Source organism: Halichoerus grypus, chromosome 13 (assembly GCF_964656455.1).
Source record: "Halichoerus grypus chromosome 13, mHalGry1.hap1.1, whole genome shotgun sequence".
Taxonomy (NCBI): domain Eukaryota; kingdom Metazoa; phylum Chordata; class Mammalia; order Carnivora; family Phocidae; genus Halichoerus; species Halichoerus grypus.
This window is the reverse complement of record NC_135724.1, coordinates 39,931,614-39,954,745: the sequence shown is the minus strand read 5'-3', so window position 1 is coordinate 39,954,745 and position 23,132 is coordinate 39,931,614. Positions and strand designations below refer to the sequence as shown.

General features: G+C 38.6%; 1 protein-coding gene across 2 annotated transcripts in view; it reads right to left on the bottom strand.

Moving 5' to 3' along the window:
• Positions 1-605: 605 nt before the first annotated feature.
• B4GALT6 (beta-1,4-galactosyltransferase 6) overlaps positions 606-23,132 on the bottom strand; it is a 67,045-nt gene continuing 44,518 nt past the window's right edge. Inside the window, exons 4-9 of one of the 2 annotated variants that reach the window (XM_036096691.2) lie at positions 21,517-21,641; positions 15,458-15,574; positions 8,580-8,767; positions 4,987-5,109; positions 4,605-4,706; positions 606-4,111 (exon numbers count right to left, since the gene is read on the bottom strand). In XM_036096691.2, coding sequence (XP_035952584.1) covers positions 3,964-4,111; positions 4,605-4,706; positions 4,987-5,109; positions 8,580-8,767; positions 15,458-15,574; positions 21,517-21,641 — 803 coding nt within the window. In that variant the 3' untranslated portion in view covers positions 606-3,963. The remainder of the gene's footprint in view (positions 4,112-4,604; positions 4,707-4,986; positions 5,110-8,579; positions 8,768-15,457; positions 15,575-21,516; positions 21,642-23,132) is intronic. The other variant, XM_036096695.2, reaches the window with a different exon arrangement.

The following is a 23,132-nucleotide window of genomic DNA, read 5'->3' as shown; positions in this document are numbered from 1 at the left end:
ACTACTTGATACCTAGAAAACAAGAAGGGGATTGACCACCAACACACCAGCTTAGTTCACTCAAGTTTGCAGGCAGAAGAAATGTTAAAAACGACTCCTGGGGCGCCTGGGTGGCTCAGTCGTTAAGCGTCTGCCTTCGGCTCAGGTCATGATCTCAGGGTCCTGGGATTGAGCCCCGCATTGGGCTCCCTGATCAGCGGGAAGCCTGCTTCTCCCTCTCCCACTCCCCCTGCTTGTGTTCCCTCTCTCGCTGGGTCTCTCTCTGTCAAATAAATAAATAAATAAATCTTAAAAAAAACACACACAAAAAAACAAAAACCGACTCCTTAAATATCCTTCTTGCTACAGTAGATTACTAACTGTACTGATGAAAAATATTTAAATATTACTGTGTCTTTTCTGAGTTAAAAACTATGAGATCACTAAATGTATTTAAACTGCTGCAAAGGCAGATGCAGTGGTCGCTTTATGCTTCTGCTGCCATTCTTGTGCCACCAAGGTATTCATGAACAGTTCGCCTCAAAATTAGGAAAACAAACACAACAAAAAACCCAGATAACCCCCAAAAAGTTCCTGAGCAAAAATAATTACAGTGTCACACAGAGTCTTTAGAACATTATATTTCATAAAAGACAATGATAAAAAAGTACAAACATTTCCATGAGAAGCAAAAAAAAAAAAAAAAAAATGAGAGTACAAGAAATTACTAGCATTTATTTCAGTGCATTTATGTAGAAGCCTTTCAGATCTAATAAATAAAATAATCTTAAGTACACTTCCTCTTTCTGATAAACAACACTATGGCCCTTTTAGATCTCTCAATTGGCATACTTGTAAATACAAGGCAACAAATCTAGAGTACTAATATTTGTCTGAAAAGTACACAGAGAAATATAACAGATACAAGCAGAGGCCAAATAAAATGACACAAAATCTGCTTTCACTTGTAGGAAGCCTCCAAAAGAAGGACAATACTGTATCGGTTATTTTTCCATTTTACTTTAAAATGGATATCAATATTTTGGTTGTAAAAGGAGTCTAAGCAAGTTTTTAACACGTAATTATGTATTTGCATAATACTGTAAATAAGCTTTCTGATCGAACAGGTTTTCACAAAATACGAGCAAATTTAAATGCGGATTTTAAAAAAATACTCATGTGTACACTTTTCCCTCTCTTTTCTACAAACAGGCTCATTAATCATTACTTCTCTCTCGAGGTGAAAGGCACAACGTAACATTCCCGGTTAGTGCCATAAGGACCTCATAATAGCTCCATGTCCACATATATGTGTTTCTTGACTTTGAAACTAAGAAATACAACAGATAAGTTATCAGAGGATGTCTTTATAATTTTAGAAAGGTTTCAACTTGCTTGATTTGATTTGTTCAGAAATAAAATACTTCTTCTGTTGGCATACCTCGCATTGCACTTGATACAGAATAGGCAATCAATACGTGTTCCCTAAGAAATCCACCAAACATAATGATAAAAAGAATTTCCATTTGCAATGTATTTGTTAATTTTTATGGAACAGATTTTCATAAGATGAAGATAACTGAGCAAAACTATCACTCTTCTGGAAACATGTAAGTCATTCTTTATAGGCAAAAAACAAATTTTAGGTATGCACTTAAAAAGCAAAACAAAACAAAAAAAAGGGGGGAAAGCAAAAAACAAACTAATGAGATGATTTTCACAGGATGACATACCGTATTCAAAACTAAAGAGAGCAAAATAACATGGCTCACTCATAAAACAAAAATGGCTATTAGACTTAATCCAAGAAAATAAGGCAGATTCTAGTAGAACTGAGTTCTCCTGAAACTGTAAAATGTGTATCAAAATGAGGATTCCAAATGTGGGCAGCTCCACATTAAAAAGCAAAAAATATGTTTTACGAGTAAGACTCAGAAACAGCCCTAATTTTCCCCACAGTTAAAATATGTATTAAAAAAATATTTAAGTATTATTGGGTTAATTATGCTCTTATGCCCCTACTATCTTGTTAGTGATCACAAATGTTAACATTCCCAACCAACTTTCATTTCACCAAATTAAAAAAACTGCATTGGCTATGAGACCAAAATGAACAGATATACAAATTCAGAACAAATCTCTTACTTTTCAGAAGGTTTGATTTTTTTGTGATTTTGAGTACCACCAAAAAATGGAAGATAAGTATCTTGGAAATATTGCTAGAGAAATAAATATGGAAAATTCTGTTTGCTATCATAAGGGAGAGTGATCAATTTTTTCAAAGTATAAGAATTTCAATTACGTTATGATTTGGTTTGTGGTCATCTGTATTACTAATATTGCCATAAAAGATGATACTTCAAAATTAAACTTAAACCTGAGATAAATAACCATATTTCTGTTTTAGGTGAACAATCCATGAGGCAAATATTATCCCAACATCCCTCATAGATAGATTTCTATTGTTCTTCATTGTTTTTGAAGATTCACTCTATAGATAATTTTTTGTTTTAAATTTGTGAAAATATTAAGATATTTTCTAGAATCTTTGGTTAACTATAGTTGATAATTTTCTAAGTAAGGATATTGTTTGGTTTTGCCATGAAAACTTCATCCAAATTTAAGATCAAGTAATATACTGGATGTCAGGTAGTGAGACCTGTTCTCAGAGAAGTGTCCTAGAACATCAATGCATTTAAATAACTGATTATATATTTTAATATAATTCTATTAAATCATTTCAGTGAGGCAATTTTAAGAATACCAGAAATGTAATTTCTTAAAAGTGAAAAAAAAATATATAGTTCTAATAAACCTGGCCGACATTAAAGGTTCCCTTCAAAAACTTCAAATTCTATGAGTCTGAGAATTAAACTTAAAATTTGTCTTTATCTACTAAGCATTTATCTTCATAAAAATAGAACATTTAATTTCTTATCTAATAGTATAATTCATTTGTATATTATAAGTACTACTGGGTTTTCCATAGCTCATTCTTTAAAAAAAAAATTGTTTTGATTTTTTTTAAATGAAAATTGTTTTCTGGCTCTTCTGAACTAGAAATAATGAAAGTGCTGTTCACTATGAATTAAGAAAAAAAAATAGAGTGTACAAATACACACAACCTCGGGAAGATTTTTTGAGGCACAAAATCCCTGACAATTACACCAAAGATACGTGAAAGACAGTTAATTAACATAAAGAGGTCCTTTATATCATGTTACGTCACAACGTTTAAGATTTTCTTGGTAATACTCATGCAATGTGCATAAACAATATGGTTGTGATTTAGCAAAATCTGATGAGATTGCAAGCAAGGAAAAAAACAGGTAATCCTGGTAGGAAGAAAAGTGGTCTAAGTCCTTTCTTCTTACCCTGTAAAACCCTAAGAAAGCTGTGACTTCTTCCACACAAAAGGCTGAAGGTCTAAAGCTCAAAACTAGTATATAACAGTTTACTGTAGGAGTTGGCTGTCAATTATTGACAGTTCCTTCATTTCACACAAGGGTTAACCTTTGTTTAGTGACATAAATTTGCATTGTTTTCTTCCATGCAAATAAAAAATGTCTATAAAAGTCCGATAAAGGCATAACCAATTACATGCAAAACTGCAACACATCATCTTTTTCAACAATTTGAACACGTTAATTTACATCACATATATACAAAACATGTTTAAACAGAAATAAAGCATTCTCTTGAATTAAATTATATATTTTAGTATAAAAATTTTCTCTTTGTAGGGAGCTCTCTTAACTTCCGGATTTCAGCAAGGGCATCGGGTGTCTGCAGGGCTCGCCGTGGGGGTGTGTCTCAGAGAAGAGGATGGGTGATGGTCTCTAACCTCACACTGTAAACAAGGGCTGCTGGCTCTTCTCACGCAGCAGGGCACCATGACACATCCATTCACTGACCTCCAATAAGAGTAGACTCCCAGTTGATGATCCAGCATTGCAGTCTATCTTGCCATGAGAGCTACTTCTTTTAGTAGTCTTCAATTGGAGCTAACTCTGGCATGAGGTTTACAGATATATTTGTATACAACCTATCAACCAGTATTTTTGGCGTATATATTAAATTGTTCAACCCATCAATGTACTGACGCTCTTTTGAATATCTTAGTAATTTATACCTATGGTGTCAGAGAAAAAAATGAAAAATAACAGCAACACGTTCAAAAAGAAAAACTGACAACAAATATGCTCAAGGTCGTTCTTATTTAAAGCTTTTTCAATTTTTACTTTTCATACATAATTAAAAATCTTTTAAACCATTATCTAAATTAGCATTTTTACTAGTCTTAAAATGCCTCCTGAAAAAATTATTTTGTGCACTTACAACTTGGACATCCTTAAGAAATAAAATGTTTTATGAAATAATACATTTTATGTTAGGGAAACACTTTTTATGTAAATAGTTAACCAGGTTCTCTAATATAACATAAATACACATGTATTGCTCTTCGAAACAAGCACAAAAATATTTTACTTCTATAAAGAAAAATAAGATCAAGAGAAAATTCCCTGCAGAAGATTTTTTTGGGGCTGCAATGTTTTTTTTTAACAAATCTTTCATACATCAAATAATTCTGAAACCTTGTTATCTGAAGGTGATAGTGAACTTACCGTCCTAAAAACTGGACTTCACCTCGATGGTGATGAGGAATAGACTTGTATTTTCCCAAGTCTCCCTCTGGTCTTGTTACATTATATCCAGCATAGTGAACTCTACAATACATGGAAATAAAAATATAAAGGAATAAACTGTGACTAAAAATTGATTACATGAGTTCAACTTGAAATGCAAAAGAATGTTATCATTAGAAAGAGGTCAAGAATTTCAGAAGGCACTCTTAATGAAGAAAGGCAGAAACACAAAGTAGGATTTAGAAACCTCAAAAATTTTCCATCCCAAAAAATCTTTTCTTGGAATAGCAAAGTGCAATCTAACTAATAGAAAGGAAATTTATACAAATTCTATTATTAGGCAATTTGTACCTCAACATACCTGTTCCAAAGGTCATCATCTTCTCCTCCCCATCCCCAGAAGGCATTAGGAAAACCATTGATCTTTCTAAATTGTTCCACTGTCAGTCCACTTACACCACCAAAAAACTCTTTATATGGAAGACTAAAAAGAAAGACAGCATTCTAAAAATGAAATCAAAACAGTTTGCCATCTGAAATCAAGTTTTCAGTTTTATATGTGCTTTGCAAAATATATTCTTATTTTCCATATAAACAATTGTTCTGATTAAATCATTTTCTGGGAAATGTAAAGTACACCAAGAAAGAAAACATTTTCACAGTCTAGCAAAACATCTAAATGTGTTAGGTAAAACACAAAGTAAAACACTTGTGATAAATGAAATTTAATATTCAGTATTGTTACTTTGTAAGACTCACAACCCAGTGTTCAAAAATTGGTAAGACTTCCATACCAAAGTAAACTTGATTAAATACACCAATAGTTGTCAATGCAATGTTAGATGCTGTTAAGCTAATAAAGTGTTCTAAATTAATTGAATTATAAATGTGTTATTTATTATGTAGACCAGGATAAATATAAATTAGTAAATATAACTCTAGCATTTAATTTTGAAATGATTAGCTGCCTGTTCCTGTAATAATCATACCTGTTTGGTATGATACCATAATACTCATGGATATTTACAAATATATTATTTTTGATGTACTAATATTTAGATAAATGACTTTTTGATTGAGATATAATAAACTTATAACATTGTATTCATTTTAGGTGTACAACATAATGATTTCACACACACATATATATAGCAAAATGATTACCACAATAAATCTAGTTAATATCCATCACCACACACAGTTACAAAATTCTTCATTTTCTTGTGATGAGAGCTTTTAAGACCTATTCTCTTAGCAACTTTCAAATATATAGTAGAGTATCATTAACTCTAATCACCATGCTGTACATTACATCCCCAGGGCTTATTTATCTTACAAGTGACCTGTGTACCTTTTAACCCCTTTCAGCCACCCTCCCCATCCCCACCCACCACTTTTGGCAACCACCAATCTGTCCTCTGCATCTATGAGTTTGTTTGTTTGTTTTAGATTCCACATATAAATGAGGTCATACAGTATTTGTCTCTCTTTGAGAAATGACTACATTTTCAAATCTGGATTTATTTTCCTTACCTTTCCCTAACTCATACTCCAAGGAATTTGTCAAACTAATTTGTTCCTTTAGATATAGATTGGTTTTCTGATCTCAAGGTAGCATCCCTAGACTTAGTTCTGAATAAATTCCTGTGCCCCCAAACGTGCTAATGGGAAGCGGCAAGCCAGGGCCCCTACAGAGGCCAGGTCAATGTGGGAGGCCAACAGGGAAAACATGACCATGCACAGCATCCAGAAACCAAGCTAAGGGAATCCTGGCCAGGACGATGGCAGAGCTGCCTCAGAGAAGGGGAGAGAGCAGATCTCATTGTTTTTGTGGGAGGACTCTCCTCTCACTCCCTGTAGGGAAGAAGTGCCGGGTGTCAGCTGAGGTCCGGTGTGGTCACAGAAGACGGGAGAAGCAGCTCCTGCATGGAACTCACAGGGTGCACAAGAAAGCGATCTTGGCCCCACTGGCCAAAGGCACCCAAAGACAATCACAGTGTCCCAGGAGACGGCACGAGGCTTACATTTGGGAAGGAAGGATTCTAGTTATAGCACCAGTTGGGGTTCAGTAGGGCTGATAAGGATTCGTGGCACTGTTGGGTTTCCCATGCCAGCTAGATTATTCTTCCCTAGGCTAGTGGTTTGGGAGAAACCTGAGATTAGTAGATAGGTAGATATGGATAAATGTGTGTATGTGTGTGTGTGTGTGTGTGTTTTCATTAATGTGTATAAATTGGCAAGCACATTAATTCCATTTATTGTTCTGCTTAAGTGCAAACAACCGACTGCACTATACCCAGAATGAAGAAAGATTAGGTAAAAGGAAGGCGTAACAAACTAAAGAAGAGAAAACAGAAGCTCAACAAAAAATCCAGTAGGATTTCTCTCACACTGACCCAGGGGAGAGAGTCACTAATCTGGGGACTGGAGCTTTCTGGTCCACAGCCACCATAGTGTGGGTGCCATTATGGGGCAGGGATGCTCCATCAGGCTTCACCCATGGCCCGAAGTCTACCCACTACCGGCACTACTCCTTCATCTGCTGACATTCTCCCTAAGCTACATTCTAATTTCTACTCAAACTTCCAAGACACCCTACTAACTCTGGGATCAGTCTAGGTAGATATAAGTATCATATACATTAATACTTAATGTTTTCAAGTAAGAGAAATTAATTTAGAATTCTTAGTTTATATGACCTATATGACGCTTTTTAGTGAAAATCAGTTACTCTGAATCTAATTTAACTCTAGTGGGGGCTAACCAAAACTGAGTTTCCAAGAACCAGGGCTAAAACCCAGATTCTGAACTTGGATGATCTTCCCCAAGCCCGTGGTAACACTGGACTTGGGAGTTCAGATACTGTAATAATTAAGAAAAGGTTTTCTCATGATAATGACCAGCAAAAAAAAAAAAAGAAGAAGAAGAAGGAAAAAAAATCATTCCTTTCCTGTTCTAGTGCTGATTCACCTGGCCATGTCCTTGAGACTTTTTGCCTCCCCCTACTCTGTAGGTCGGGCAGCAGACAAAACTGTGATGTAGGTAACATCTCCCCTGCTCCAGGCTGTTCTGTCTTCTCTCCACTTCCATCAGCCAATGAGAACTGTGATGACGTGCATGCTTCAATGTCAACTTAAGTTACCATCAGAGCTCCAATGACTGTTTACGTTTCAAGGTAGGTGCAGTCAGAGAGCAAGAAAGATCTGCCTCTTATTATTAAAGGCAAGACAAGAACCTATAACTTAGAAAGAAGACACACTGCAGAGAAAGGGCCTCCTCCACACTAAAACAAGTCACTGGAGAAGGGGAAGCAGGAGGGAGCCGCCACAGGGCGCCTGGGTGGCTCAGTCGTTGGGCATCTGCCTTCGGCGCGGGTCATGATCCCAGGGTCCTGGGATCGAGCCCCGCGTGGGGCTCCCTGCTCAGCCGGGAACCTGCTTCGCCCTCTCCGCTCATGCTCCCTGCTCATGCTCTCTGTTGCTATCTCTCTCTCAAATGAATAAATAAAATCTTAAAAGAAAAAAAGAAGGGAGCCCCCATGTGCTACCTGCACCTACGCAGGGCAGGTCCAGCATGTGTGATCTCCTACAGCCCTAGGGACGGACTCTATTACTCCGACGGACGAACAAGAAAACCAACACGCAGAGACAGAAGGAATTAACCAAGTCCTATCACTGGTAAGCGTGCAACCAGAAAGTTAAGTCTACATTTGCTTGACACAGAACCCAGGTTCTCTTTTCCCATCAACCCACATGCAAACCTCTGCGGGAGGAAGCACCTACATGGCGGGCAGGTGACTCTACATCCTGGCTCCCTGTGAGGACCAAGTGGAGTGAAAGATACTCTTAGGCTTTTAGGCCCTCTCAGATCCAGCCACATTAAGAGAGCTACCACTTCAATGACACGATTTTGTAAGTATGCTGTCTGCTATCAGGAGGAATGCATATTACTCACATATACATGTATTTATCCAGCTTTGCTGCAAAATGACGTGGCATTTCTCCACAACCATAATAGTTTCGGTCATTTTCGGGTAGATGATCCACATCATGGAAGATGACGCAGTCCCAGACACTGTCTTTCATGGCCTCTTTGAAGCCCACATTGAAGAGCATTGCACGGTTAAAAGGCTGTGTGCCAGTCTTCACAAAGGAAAACAGAAATGTAGTCAGGCTTTGTCATCTGACTTTTCTCTATGGTTTTCTAAACTTGTTGAAGCATGGTCAAATAACAATAGTAAATACATCCAAATCAACTAGATAACATAAAAAAACACACGTCAGGATCTTCAAATATACTGTTTAGATTTACTTACTCCATTTTTTTGTACTTTGGTTACATATAAGAAAACACTGTTATCTAGTGCATTCACAGAACGTTTCTGTTTTACTTCAAATACATCAGGATACAGATCATTTATGACCGGGAGAAAAAAATAAAACAATTAAAAATAATATAGGTTGTATTTTTTAGTGAAGCTTTCCCTATGTGTCAAGGCTAAGAGAAGCATGAAGTTCACTGGGACTGGACAAGCCCGTAGGCCTCTGCTTATGGAACAAGGCCAGCGAGAGCGAACTCTGTACTGTTAATGCTTACAATAAAGACAAACACTTTTAGAGACAAAAACAAATGGAACTTATTACACAAAACCCAACTTCCTTTATTACAACCATTTTCCTTTATTATTAAGAAAAATCTAGTAAAGTGCCCGGGCAACAAACACTTCCTATTTTTATTATTCTTGCTTATGATACAGACCAAAAGCACTTTAAGGGACGAGAAGATGGGAACTTATTACACAGAACCCAACCTCCTATGAAATGTCCACTTCCCTTCATTTATGAGGGAAATGATATGAAGGTGCACTGGCAATTAAATCACTTCATTCTGTATCTGAAGGAAATTAAAGAGCAATTACCCACGCCTTGGCAGTATTTCTCAAAATCATTTCCAAACTAGACAACAAAACAGGATGATGACAGAAGCAAATGAGATACACAACACAGTCATCACCAGAGGGCTGCCTCAGGATTGAGAAATGACTAATTTTTAGTCCCGAGTCCTGCACTAACTTGAGGTAACAGAAATCACTTTACTTTTTACAGCTTCCTTCTTCACCAATGAAAAAGAGAATAAAAAAGAAAGGGAGTTAAATTATAGTGTCATGTGTCATACGGGCACATCAACATCAGTGTGAACAAACTCCTTCCCTTTAAGGTTTTAAAAACTGTTTTTTATTAAATGTGGACAGAATATTTTATGGTTTATAATCAAAATAGTAAGTTCCATGTCTAACCCATCTTCATCTTCCAAAAGCAGAGCATCTCACCTCCTCTAGTAGTTTATTCCAGTACTTCTCTCCATATTGCAAGGTAATGAGAGTTCAGACATTTCCTGGCTTCATTAACATTAGACATGGTCTCCTGACTTCATACCATGGTCACTGAGGATTCCCACCACCACACTCACTGCCCCTCCATCCATTTTCCCAATATAGTTGTATCATAATTTTTGGCTTAACCAATAGTGTTTACATCATTAGGACTGCATAAATATTTCTTCAGTGCAGGGGTGCCTGGGTGGCTCAGTTGGTTGGGCATCTGCCTTTGGCTCGGGTCATCATCTCAGGTACTGGGATCAAGCCGCACATCGGGCTCTCCACTCAACAGGGTGTCTGCTTCTCCTTCTCACTCTCCCTTTCTGTTCTCCCCTCTTCTCTCTCAAATAAATAAATAAAATCTTTAAAATATATATATTTTTCTTGAGTGCCAAGTGAATTATGATTCTGTTTTCTTTTTCAAACTAGGATTAATAACCAGCTTCTGTTTTCTTAGTTTTCTAACTATTATTACTCTGTATAAAAGCCCCAATAGATATACCTTCTACTTACTAATAATTGATGTAATTCAAACACATCACATCATCTATCAATTCCTTTTCCACCCCCTCAAGCCCAATTCCCAGTCCCACTGCCCTGGATTCTTGCTCCAGTCTGGACTGGTCTGACCATTGGCACCTCTCATCCTAGGACTTCTTCATTCCCTAGCATCACCCCTGTCCCTGACTTGGCTTTCTCCATTTGCTGAGGCATGTCCTTCAGCAGCTTCCTAAGTAAGGGTCCATGGAAAAAAATATATATATATTTTTAGTCAATGAATGCTGGAAAATGCAATCAGTCTACCCTCATACCTGATGGACATTTTGGCTGGGTAAAAATTTCTAGATTAAAAATCACTTTCCCCTAGAATTTATTTTATTTTATTTATTTGTGAGAGAGAGAGTACATAAGCAGGGGGAGCGGCAGACAGAGGAAGAGAGAGAAAAGTAGGCTCCCTGCTGAGCAAGGAGCCCAAGGTGGGACTCGACCCCAGGACCCTGGGATCATGACCTGAGCTGAAGGTGGACGCTTAACCGACTGAGCCACCCAGGCGCCCCTCCCCTAGAATTATAAAGGCATGGCTCCACAATCTTCCAGCTATCAGCATTACTAAGAAGGTTCCTATGATCCTGATATATAATCACTGGAAATTCTTCCTACAGAACCTTCTTGATATCTTCTTTTTAATTTGTATTCTACAATTTCAAAATAACATGCTTCACAGTGGATCTATATTTTATTCACGTGTACATGTGAGTTCCTTCAATCTGAAGACATGTCTTTCCTTCTGGGAAATTTCCTTGTATTATTTCTTTGGTCATTTCTCCCCCCACTCCCTCCTCAATTTTTTTCGCTCTACTTTTCAAGAACTCGGAGTAGCAAGTCTACTGCTAATTGTGAGCAGGGAATTGTGACAGCACCGCACAGAAGCCTTCTCTCTGCTCCGGGACGTCAGGGCCTCGGCTGGAGGATCCGCTCCCAAGGGGGCTCGCTCACACAGTCAGCAAGATGCTGCTGCCAAGCTGGTTTCCCCTCCACAGGGCTGCCTGAATGTCCTCATGACCTGGGAGCTGGCTTCCCTGACAGTGAGGGATCCAAGAGACCAAGGCAGAAGCAGCAAGGTCTTTCATGGCCTGCCCTCAAAGTCACATGCTGTCGTTCTTCCAGTTTGGTTGCCCCTGCAAGTCAGCCCATATTCATTGCAGGAAGAGACCACACAGGGGCCTGGTTACACAGTGGCAAAAATCCTTGCAGGCCATCTTGGAAGCGGTTACCCCCGTGACATACTGGTACTGACTGAGCTTCTTAATTTCTTATGTTTTGGTTCTATTTTAGGAGTTATTTTCTTAAGTTTATCTTCCAGCCATTCTATTCAAAGTTTTGTTTTAGTTAGGGCATTTTCTTTTACAATAACATCCTTATTCTGACCACTCTTCCTTTATGATGTCCTATTTTTGCAGATTCATTATCTTTACTCTCTGTGGATATTGATTATGAGCTTTTGTTGCTCTTTTAAGATGTTCTCTGTTTCCTTCATTGTCTCTGTTCTCTATACTCCCTCTTGTTGGATTGGTTTTGTCTCCTCTTGTGCAAGCTTTCTTCAAAATCTGAGAAGCCTTGGCATTCGTGCTTGAGAGTGAGGCACTAAAAAGCTGGGGAGAGTCTCCACGTAGGTGTGCGAGGAGGACTGTGGCATCCCACTCTTGACTCAAACACATACACCACACACGCACACACATGTGCACAAGCAAATCCCTAAACCAAACTAAAATAAGAAACCAAAAGCCCCATTCCTCTCCCGTCCTCCACGTTCATAGCCCAGAAAATGGCAACACCCTTGTTCAAGACACATACCCTGGCACTGCCGACAACTCTCCATCACTCACAATGCACATCCGATTCATCAGCAGTAATATTACCTTCCAACCCAATGCAGCCAGCCAAACCCCACCAGAGCTCAGCCCCTGCTCCACCACCAGAGCAGTGCAAGCCCACGTCTCCTCCTGCCTGGACATCTGCAAGGCGCCGTAGCCACCCTCGTCTATGCCCTTGCCCCACTCCGTCTGCTCTCACCACAGTCCTCTTTCCAAAGCCTCAGTTAGATCATGTCATTGCTCTCCTCAAAACCCTCCGGTGTCTTCCAGCCTCATGTGTGATAATCCAGGTCCTCACCCTGGCCTGTTGGGCCCTCCATATTCTGCTTCACACGCCCTCTCCTCCCCAACACTGTCCCCCACCCATCGCTCCAGCAACGTCCAGATGACCTCTGCACAAACACACCACGCACTTGCCTGGAATCCACATCCCATCACATGACTCAGGGCTGCCCCAACTTCACCTCCTCCAGGAGGCCTTCCCTGAACACTCTGTATAAAAGAGCACAGCTCCCTGCCTTTACTGCTCTCTCTGCCCTTCTAGCCCCGAGCACCTCCTGACATATGGCAAACTGTCCATCTCTCCTCACCAGGACGAGGGGCCTTGCCTTGTTGTGCTCACTGCTGTATCCCGTGTTGAATGAAGGAAAGGGCTTCACGGAGGTGATAAAGCAACGAGCTGGTCTCTTCCTTTGGAAATTTCTAAATATTAGATTAGGCACCTTTTCCCTGGGGCTAATCTGTTTCTAACAAAGACACTACTCATGCCCTGCCTCAGTTGGAGGGGTTGGGGGGATTCATACCTAACTGCTGGCTTCAAAAAACCAGAGAAAAGGCCCGAGGGTCCCTAGGGTCAGCGTGCAAACTTACTTAACCTCTCTGTTCTGAGGCCCTCCAGCTGAGCTGGGCCAGCACAGTCAGGACTTTCTCTGGTGTGGTTTCTCCAGAGGATAAACTTAAACTTTCGTTTTTTACAAGACACAATGGAGTAATCACCTGGCAACATAAGCAAAGATGAGGAACTGGGAATTTGATTGTTTTGTAGTCGAACTTTTAAACAATCCTGTTACTTTAGCCCAGTAATTCAGTCCATCTGTGACATCTTTCAACTGCTAAGATCCACAGGACTTTGTCCAGCAAACTGACACAATGCTTGTCACAGGTACCCTCAACGAGCACGTGGGTTTGAACACCCTCTGCTCTATGAAGGGACTCATTAGTGCCCCATCTGCTTCCTGGCTTCCAGAAATGTGCTGAACTCCCTCAACGACCATCTCTTTGTCCTTCTGGCTTAAAAACTTTTTTTTTAAGTTTTTTTCTTTCACTCTCGTTTTTAGGAGTTTGAAAAGGAGAAGTGGTAAATATGTGTACAATCTTCTATATTTAACTAGGAGTTCTAAGCCTTTCTTCAATTGCTTAGCACTCTGGGCACCAGTCCAGCAGAAAAATCACTCTTCTATTTCATATGTGGTAAAAACGTTACCACCTCAAAACCACCCACTATTAAATACATGGGCCTGAATTAATATTGATCAAGGCTGAGATTTAGACTTAAGACGTTTGTAAAATATGGATCTTAGCTGCTTTGTAAAGGTTGCTTCATCACGTACACAAAATAATTCAGTGGTGCTGGACTCTCAGAAGAATATGCCTTCAAAAACACAAACACAGTGCCCTCTTCCATAGCTCAGCTGGTAGAGAGGAGGACTGTAAAAACAGACGCAGACAGCTGACCTCCCAGCACATGAGGAGACTGAAGTTTCAAAAAAGGAAGCTAGAAGTTGGTAACTCTGACTTAGAGGTTTTTTAACTATGGCTACATGAAAGAAGCTAAAAATTTTGATTTGTTATCAGGTAAAAAAAAAATTGATTTTCATAGTATAGGTTGTTACATTAAAAAGTACATCTGCACTGCACTACAGGTATCATTGTGCAGGAACAAATCACCTCAAAGGGTGATTTACATACAGAGAAGTAAACGTTGTAATAAATACCGAGTATTTCCAGGGGAAAAAATAGAGGCAAAAAGCTAAGAGCCGATCTAGAATAAGCCACAAAGGAACTGGGAAAACATATTATATATAATAATCTTAGGAACAAAATTTGAGTATGTTCCACAAAAAACAAAAACAAAAAACAAAAAAAAAATACCACAGAAGCATCTAATAATACAAGCCTGGTCACTTTCTGTGTACTGATAAGTAAGGAAATCCATTTTTAGTCAGGTTTAGTGTGAGTAAAAAGAAGGACTATCAGGACAAAATGAGGTTATCAATGTCAAAACCAAAAGTACCCAAATTACAATATATTTGAAACACAAACAAAATGCACCATTTTAGAAATGCTACCTAAAAATCACTGATAAAATTCAGCAAGTACCCTAGTGCTTGGGAGGTGGGGTAGTGGAAAGATGAGGAAAGAAATCCAAGATGATACTTTAAGTATAAAACTAGGTAATGACAGAAGTGGAAAAAACCAAAAGTATGGTAAATATCCTCAAAGGTCTCAAGTAAGACTAAAAGAAATTGTATATATGGAATACTGAGACATGAAAAATAATTATAGAGAAAAAATCAGCTGATAATATAAAGAATAATTCAAAAACAATGCTTCATTTTAATAGGTAAGACATGATGATTAAAAATTACAGGAGCACATCAACTGATAAATGGATTAACAAAATGTGGTATATGTAACATGCTCAATCCCAAATAAGAATTTACCCAAATATAAAACCAAAGATTCACCTTAAGCTAAACATTTTTAATCCCACCATATCTAAGAGTTTATTAAGTTCCAGTATACTCAGTTACCATTTTGAAAAATATTCTCATCTAGAGGAGCCTGGGTTGCTCAGTTGGTTAAGTGTCCGACTCTTGATTTCAGCCCAGGTCATGATCTCATGGTCGTGAGATCGAGCCCCACATCAGGCTCTGCACTGAGCATGGAGTCCACATGAGATTCTCTCTCTCTCGCTCTCTACCCCTCCCCCCCACTCATGCACATGCTCTCTCGTTCTAAAAAAAATAAATAAAATTAAAAAAATTTTTTTAAATTAAAAAGAAAAAAAATATTCTCACCTGTTCAATGACATAAAAGGCAAATTCTAGCCTCTGCTTCTGGAGCATTGGAATCAGATGCAAGAAAAAAATCGGAAGATGTTCATGGCGATTACGGAAAGGAATGAGAACTGCCACCTTTAAAAACAAAATAGTCACATATGTAAATAAATAGAGCAGCAAGCCCTAGAGGTAAAGATAAAAACTGATCCTTAAAAATTTCTGAAGGTTTAAGGGCGCCTGAGTGGCTCAGTTGTTGAGCGTCTGCCTTCGGCTCGGGTCATGGTCCCTGGGATCGAGCCCCACATCGGGCTCCCTGCTCTGCGAGAGGCCTGCTTCTCCCTCTCCCATTCCCCCTGCTTGTGTTCCCTCTTTTGCTGTCTCTCTCTCTGTCAAATAAATAAATAAAATCTTTAAAAAAAAAAAAATTTCTGAAGGTTTAAAAGTCCTATCTTTATGGATTTTCTCACCAGAGATCAACAGTGAGAAAACACAGACATGGCCCTTGCCTTTGTGCCACTTAGGCTCCTATGAACCTGGGGAGGTATAAGTGGGCTCTGAGGGCCACTCCTTAGATTGTGGTCTTTATTCTAGCAACACCATGGGAAATCTTGGAAAGATTCATTAAGAGTGATAAAATCCCATTTGGGGATGGGCAAAGACTACCATGGAGAGTAGACTGGAGAAACCCCAAAATAGATTCAAGGAGCTGGTTAGGACATTAATGCAATTAGTGAAGAGGCAATGGTAGTTAGAACTAAGGGGAAGGTGGAGAAGAGGAGAGGTACATGAATTTTTGAAACATTTAAGAAGTAAATTAACAGGACTGGTTTATGGATTAGATAGAAGAAGTCAGAGGAAGGGATGTGTCAAGAGTAACTTCTAGGTTTTAAAGTAGATCATAAATAATAAATTCCTGGTTTTTAAACTAAATTTAAAAGAGATTCCAATTGAATATCTATTATCCTACACGTGGTTTATCTGGCCTAGAGTTATATTTGAGAAATATAAGGGATATATCATAGAAGTTTCACAATTATATTAACATCTTTCATTTAATCAAAATGCACAATTAAATTTTTGATACATGTCATGTTTATTTCAGTTGTAGGATAATACTGAGTTTAAAATGAAATTGATAATAAAATTACATTAAAATGTTAAGCTTAACAAAAAAAGTACTGTAAGCATCAGCAAAGAGAGAAATTTATCCTTTATAAACAGCCAAAGAAATGTGTTTCTTACATAATCTAAAGAACAAAAGAAAAAACACATATATGGAAATTAAATGGTTTCTCAGTAAATCCATGTTTCTTCTAATAGGAAAAAAAATGTATTGGGACTCTGAAAATCAAGATTAAAACACAACATCTATATAAAATGTGTTCATATAAAATAAGAATAAATGAATATTATCAATCATCACATATTCAAATCCTCTATTTCCTGGATCCAAACTTTGACATACAAGCTAAGTTGCCCTACAATTTAGATTTGCCCTTTAAAAAGATGAAATGTTTTCTAAACATGACTTTTCTTAGCAATTTCTGAGCTAAGCTGTTTATTGTAATTGTCAATTTTCTAATACAAGTTGAAATTAAATGTTTTATACAGATTATAAATCCCCAAATCCCTATTGGATTTTCGAAGAACATAACAGTAAAAATATACTTAAATTACAATATCAATGTGTCACTCTATATTCCAATTTTAAAATACAGTCAACCTGGTTATAACAGAAAATCTTGTAGGAACATTAAATCTGGGACTTCCTGAAATTTCACTTACATCAAATAATTTTTACCAGTGAATGAATAAATGCAAATAATTGAAAAGGCGTAGGTTTAGGACCTAATCCTATTTGTAAAATCAGGACATGACATTAGATATAGTCAACAGAAAACAGTAGCATTCACTTGTGTATTTTACATTACCAGGATCATAAATGAGAGAAATTTTTCAGTTATTAAAATAGTTTTATTTTTAAAAAGCCCACAAAAGATAGTTTAGCAAAACTGAGAATGTCTAATCTAGAAACGCCACCACTAATTTTCCCTTAAATGCTGATGAGGTAGCAGGAAGGCAAAAGCAAAAGGGCCGCTATGACGCTGTTCTCCTCAGGTTCACACTGTTTCATCTTCGGTCTGTTGGTAGGAACTCAGAGGCTCTGGTGCCTCTGTCAGCCCCACTCCGGATCCCATTCCTGTCTGGCTCTCCCGTAAGGCACCTCTTGAACTGAGAGGCTCCCAGAGCAAAGCTACCCCGCATCTGAGAGCTGCTTCCACCCCCCCAGTGACTGGGGACTGCTGGTGGGAGTCGGTGTCTGCTGCTGGTGCAGCCCACACTATGCCCAGATCAATACCACTCCCAAACCCATTAGGGACCCCTAGGTTCACTCTCAGGAGAGCGAACTGCTATGAAAAGTCAAAGGAGAGAAGGGAGTCAGATGGCGAGCGAGATCGGATCCCTACCACCGGCCTTACGTGAAGCGAACAGCGTGATAACTTCCGCAGAAATAAGCATCAAGCTTGCGCTTCCTCATTTTGAATCTGGCCACAAGTGAGCCACCTAGGACATAATGTAAATGGGCCATAAAAGCAGTTAAGGAGAATTATAGATATTTAAGGAAAGAAGCTACTAAACGGCTGCCGAGTCCACATTATTTAAATACAATTACACTGAGTGATGAGTTGAACATATAAGAATAAACAAAGACAAAGTCATAGTCCCTAATTCAGTCATTTGTTCAATGAAGCATTTAAAATATCAAGAGCTGGTTTTCTTTTGTAATCTTATAAAGAAACTGAGAATATTAGAAAAGAAATTACCAGTGTCTTGGCAAATTCAAAATAAGCTAAACTGTTGTCTTAATAGCAAATAAATGTCCATATTTTAATGAGACGGCTATCAAATATCTTGACTATGCCTAAAGCAAAGTTTTTATTAAAATAAAGCTAAACGGTATCGTAAAAATTCATTTGGCATGTCCCTTCTTGTGGCTGTGGAATGACATTCTTAACAGTTTACAATTTATTATCTATAAAATGAAGATCTCAGTGTTCTGCAATAATCTATTTCGAGGGTTAATAACCTCTTTTTCAGGACATTTCTTATGTGTACCCTAATTTGCTGTTTGAGCCATTCTCTTGTTGATGCATTTCCAGGGGAGACACACAACATCTGGTCATTATCTTCTGCAAAATAACACTTCATCTTCATGAATCTCTCCTCACCACCTCCTATTCAAGCAAAATTATCCCATTCAGTTTGCACTCACTTTAAATCACTAATCTTGCTGAATTTATGCACCTATTTTTCTCACTTGCTTATTTTCTCTTATACTCACCATGAGGAGATTAGCAAGAAAAGTGTTTACTACATACATTCTCCCCACCAAGTACTTGTCCTACTTTCAAACTTCGAGCACACCAGCAGCTCCGGTGTCCCTAAGTGACCCGACGTCACACTTTGCCTCCAGCCAGGGCACACTGGTCTCTGCCACTGCCGAGGACGGACACAGCAGAAGCCGCTGTGCTCTCATTCTCCTGCAGGGTTTCCGGCTCCCTCTTCCTCAGCCTCCCCATTTCCAGTGTCTACAGAAGCTTCTCAAACAGGAGGCACTTGATAAAAAAGGCAGGTTCTTGTCCCTTCCCACCAAAAGCATCGGAATGTCTGAGCACTACGTTCAAGAATCGTCATTTTTACCAAACACCCCGGGTGGTTCTGCACGGGTGGCTAAGACTCGTCTCTGAGCCATCGGGGATGAGAAACGGAACGCGCCGCGGGCGGCTGCCTGGTTCTTTAAGCCTTTAGGTTTTAGACGGAAGAGGTTCAGACCCTCCCAGCCCCACCCCCCAGAATGGAAAGGCAATGTGAACACTTCACTTTTAATGTTAGGAAAAGCATCACTATCTTCCCCTTCCAACTCCCCTTTCCAACCTCCATAAGGCCTCCAAGGTGGGCTGAATTTTCCACTTGAACCTCCAGTGTTGAAAAATACCTGAGAATTGCTGAAATCACTAGATTTAGAAGATCTCTATTCCAATTAATTGGCCACCAATGAACTCAGTTGGTTTTTTTTTTTTTTTTTAAAGAAAATGAACCTCAAATAATAAGAATCAAGTGGGTAGCACATGTTTAACATAACATGTTTCTCTTCCTCTCAGCTCTGTTCCAAGACTGGAATGGGACATGAGGAGAATGTAAACAGGTTGCGGGCAGGGAGAGGAAGGGAAGAGTCCTTACTTAATTATTAATTAGTTAAATATGGCAAGTTCAAGTCACCTCTGAATGATGTCCAAATTTCCTCTCCTACCTTTAGCTGCATAGCTCAGAACTAGAAACTGCATTCTGAGAAGGGCTTGCGTCAAGTTGAAATAAGAGCAGCATTACCATATGGTTCCTAAATAAAATAAGCTTATTTTTAGATCCTTGAATTAGCTTGCTCCTGGGAACTCCACTTCCAATACTGTTACTTAGTCATTCACATGGAGTTTACGGTCTACTAAAATCTTTAAACAGGAACTACTTCTGTGTGTGATATACCTTTCTCCCAGAAAATGAGAAGAAGGAAACAAACCAGAAAATTTAAAATCCAGTGTCTGATACAGACCAATGAAGAAAGAACAAGAATACTTAATTTTTTCAATCCCAAATTATTTCATATTACCACACCGGGCACACCTGAGCAGTGCCCACATAAATACTTCTGAGGACCAACCTCCAATGCTACCCCACAGCTATTGTGATTAATTATGCTTTTTTTCTTCCATTAGCATTCAATATACACTCATCACCCAAGTAAGAAAAATCATTTATTTGCCCGGGACATTTTTTAAAGTTAGAATTGTGTAAATTAGGCCCTGTTTTATCTACAAGTGTGAGAAAAATCAATCATGAAATATGAAGATTCACTTATTAACAGAATCTGACAACTGTAAAATAAATGTATTTGCCAAAATTTGTACTGGAATCCATTTAAGCAGCCTTACAACTTGTTTGAGGCAAAAAACCAAACATTTATTTAATAATTTGTCACAAGGCATTTATTTATCTCATAACCTCAATTCAACAAAACTGGGTTTAGTGCTTACTTTAGACAAGATAATATGCTCTGCATTAGGGATGCAGATATAAATAACACACTCCCCCAAACACAAAGAGTTCAAGGCCAATTAAGTCAGCGGGCTTTTATCTAAATTCTCCTTCTCAGCAGTGATTTTTGTGTACGAAAAGACAAATATTTTAGAAAAATACTAATACTGAAGAGAGGAATTGAAAACTCTTTCCAAGTTAAGGCTATATGACAATCCTTGAAGATAGAACGTTTGATTTAATCATATGTACTTTTCACTTGAATTATGTGAATGCTACTCCCTACTCAAACATAACCACCTTACAGGAATATGCACTCACTAGCCAATTTCACAGTACTGTGAGCAACTCTGATTTAATTCACGGTTTTCAATTTATTTTAAGCAGCAGAGGCAGACCCATTCCCTTCTAGTTTTTCAAATAAGATATTAATTAAAACTCTGACATGTGTCAAAAAGATAAAAAGCTAGTGCTCTGCCTTCTGAAACAGAGGTGAAGGACCCAAAGTTTTCCTTTTTGTGTCCCACAGGGAACTCTGAGCACCTCTTTTAAGATTCTGGGACTTTGAGGAAAGCCAATGTGAGACCCACCTGGAAATCACAGTTCCAGGACTTGGTGGGGCTAGGCCGGCGGGTGACGGTAATTGTTAGGGATAGCAGCAGAAGACAGAGAAAGAAGGAAACAGGAAAACAGGAAAAAAAAATCTGTTTTCCAAGCCAATCTCAAATGAGGTACTTATTAGCAGGATCTCCAAGAGACAGCACACGAGCTCATATTTTGTAAACACATAGGTATGCTTAGAGTCTTCACAAGTCACACTATTAAATCATACTTGAACTGTGATATCTACACATTAAATACAAAACTTCTGAGGTCTTACATTTTCAAGAGACAAATACATTTCACTTATATTCTGAATCAAGCACACTTCTCCTCACTCAGATGCATAGTAACAATTACATTACTTATGAAAAAATTTACCTCACCTTCCATCTGGGTTTACAGTCTTTAGGCCTCCAGTGACCTCCTGGCTCAATATCTAAATCCTTGGAGAAGAGTTGATGAATTTCATCAAAACTGATTTCACTTACATTGACATTGAGGAATCCCCCTAGAAGGTCAAACACGTGAAGAACTGTTTTAATATGAAGCAAGACAAACAGCAGTCAGTAGGGTACGGCATAACTTAGTTGCCAGGATGGTACAGTTTATTCCTCTTATCACCACATAATTGTTAGTATCACCCCCTTTTGGTTGTAGTCTGGATGATACATTATACCATCACTCCACTCTCTTTGGTAAATCAGCCAAAGTAAATCAAATTGTTGAAATCTCTTGCTCTGAGTACTACAGTGAATATTTTACTATTCTTTGGGAAATGTTTGCATGTCATTACAAATTAGCTTATTATTGTAATTTTACAACTTATTCAAGTCTTTTAAAACTACTCTTAATTTCAACATAATCAACATAGGCAGCATGAGAGCACAGTACGTAAGAGTTAATTAAGCAGTTAGATTGGCAGGGAGCTGCCGAATCCTACGTTCTGTGCACTAGGGACACTACTGAACTTCTCTGTGCCTCAGCCTCCCTCTCTGTAAAAGCAGATGGTGATACCTGCCTCCCAGTGTGGTTACATCCACTAGATAAAATAGTGCATGTGAAGGATCAAGCACAGCGCCAGCCACAAAGGTACGCACTCAATAGACGTTAGCTATTATTACTCTCCTCTATTTTACTCATATTTCTTGAGAGAATTTGCAAACACAACTCAATAAATTTATATTTTTAGCACCTACCCAGTATCCCCTTGATATGCAAAACTGGAAAACTATAGGCTTTTAAGATATTCCTGGTCTACTAGGCATTCGCTCTCTGAATTAACAAATATATTCCTGGAGGTGTTTCTACTAGTAGCTTCTCTGTTGTATACCACTGAAATAGGAATGACTCTTGGATTGAAAGCCATTCCCATTAACTCAATCAAAAACAGAACTAAGAAGTTACAGAACTAAGTTCTGTCTCGCTGTTCATCTCATGAAATACGTACCAAGAAATGAGGTTTCCCACTTCAAGTCCTCTGAGCCTGAGTGGCCCTGATTCCACATATAAAATCCTCAGCTCCTCTGGAAGAGAGCCTTTTTCCTTCCTCCCATTGTTCTATATTCTAAGGCTTTACAGCTGCCTCTCTTTCCATCCCTCCCTTCTTCCCAAGTAGGCCAGAATACCAGCAGTTTCCACCAAGCACTGAGGCATGCCATGGGGCGCGTGGGTGGCTCAGTCGTTAAGCGTCTGCCTTCGGCTCAGGTCATGATCCCAGGGTCCTGGGATCGAGCCCCGCATCGGGCTCCCTGCTCCGCGGGAAGCCTGCTTCTCCCCCTCCCACTCCCCCTGCTTGTGTTCCCTCTCTCACTGTGTCTCTGTCAAATAAATAAATAAAATCTTTAAAAAAAAAAATTCATTAAGCACTGAGGCATGCCAGAGAGAAGTATTTCAAAATACAAATGTCTACATTTCAAAGGGTACGCTGGGAAAAAATGTGCAATCTTCTCATGTCTGCCAGTTCTCCTGACAATGTGGTCTTTTACAACCAAATACCCAG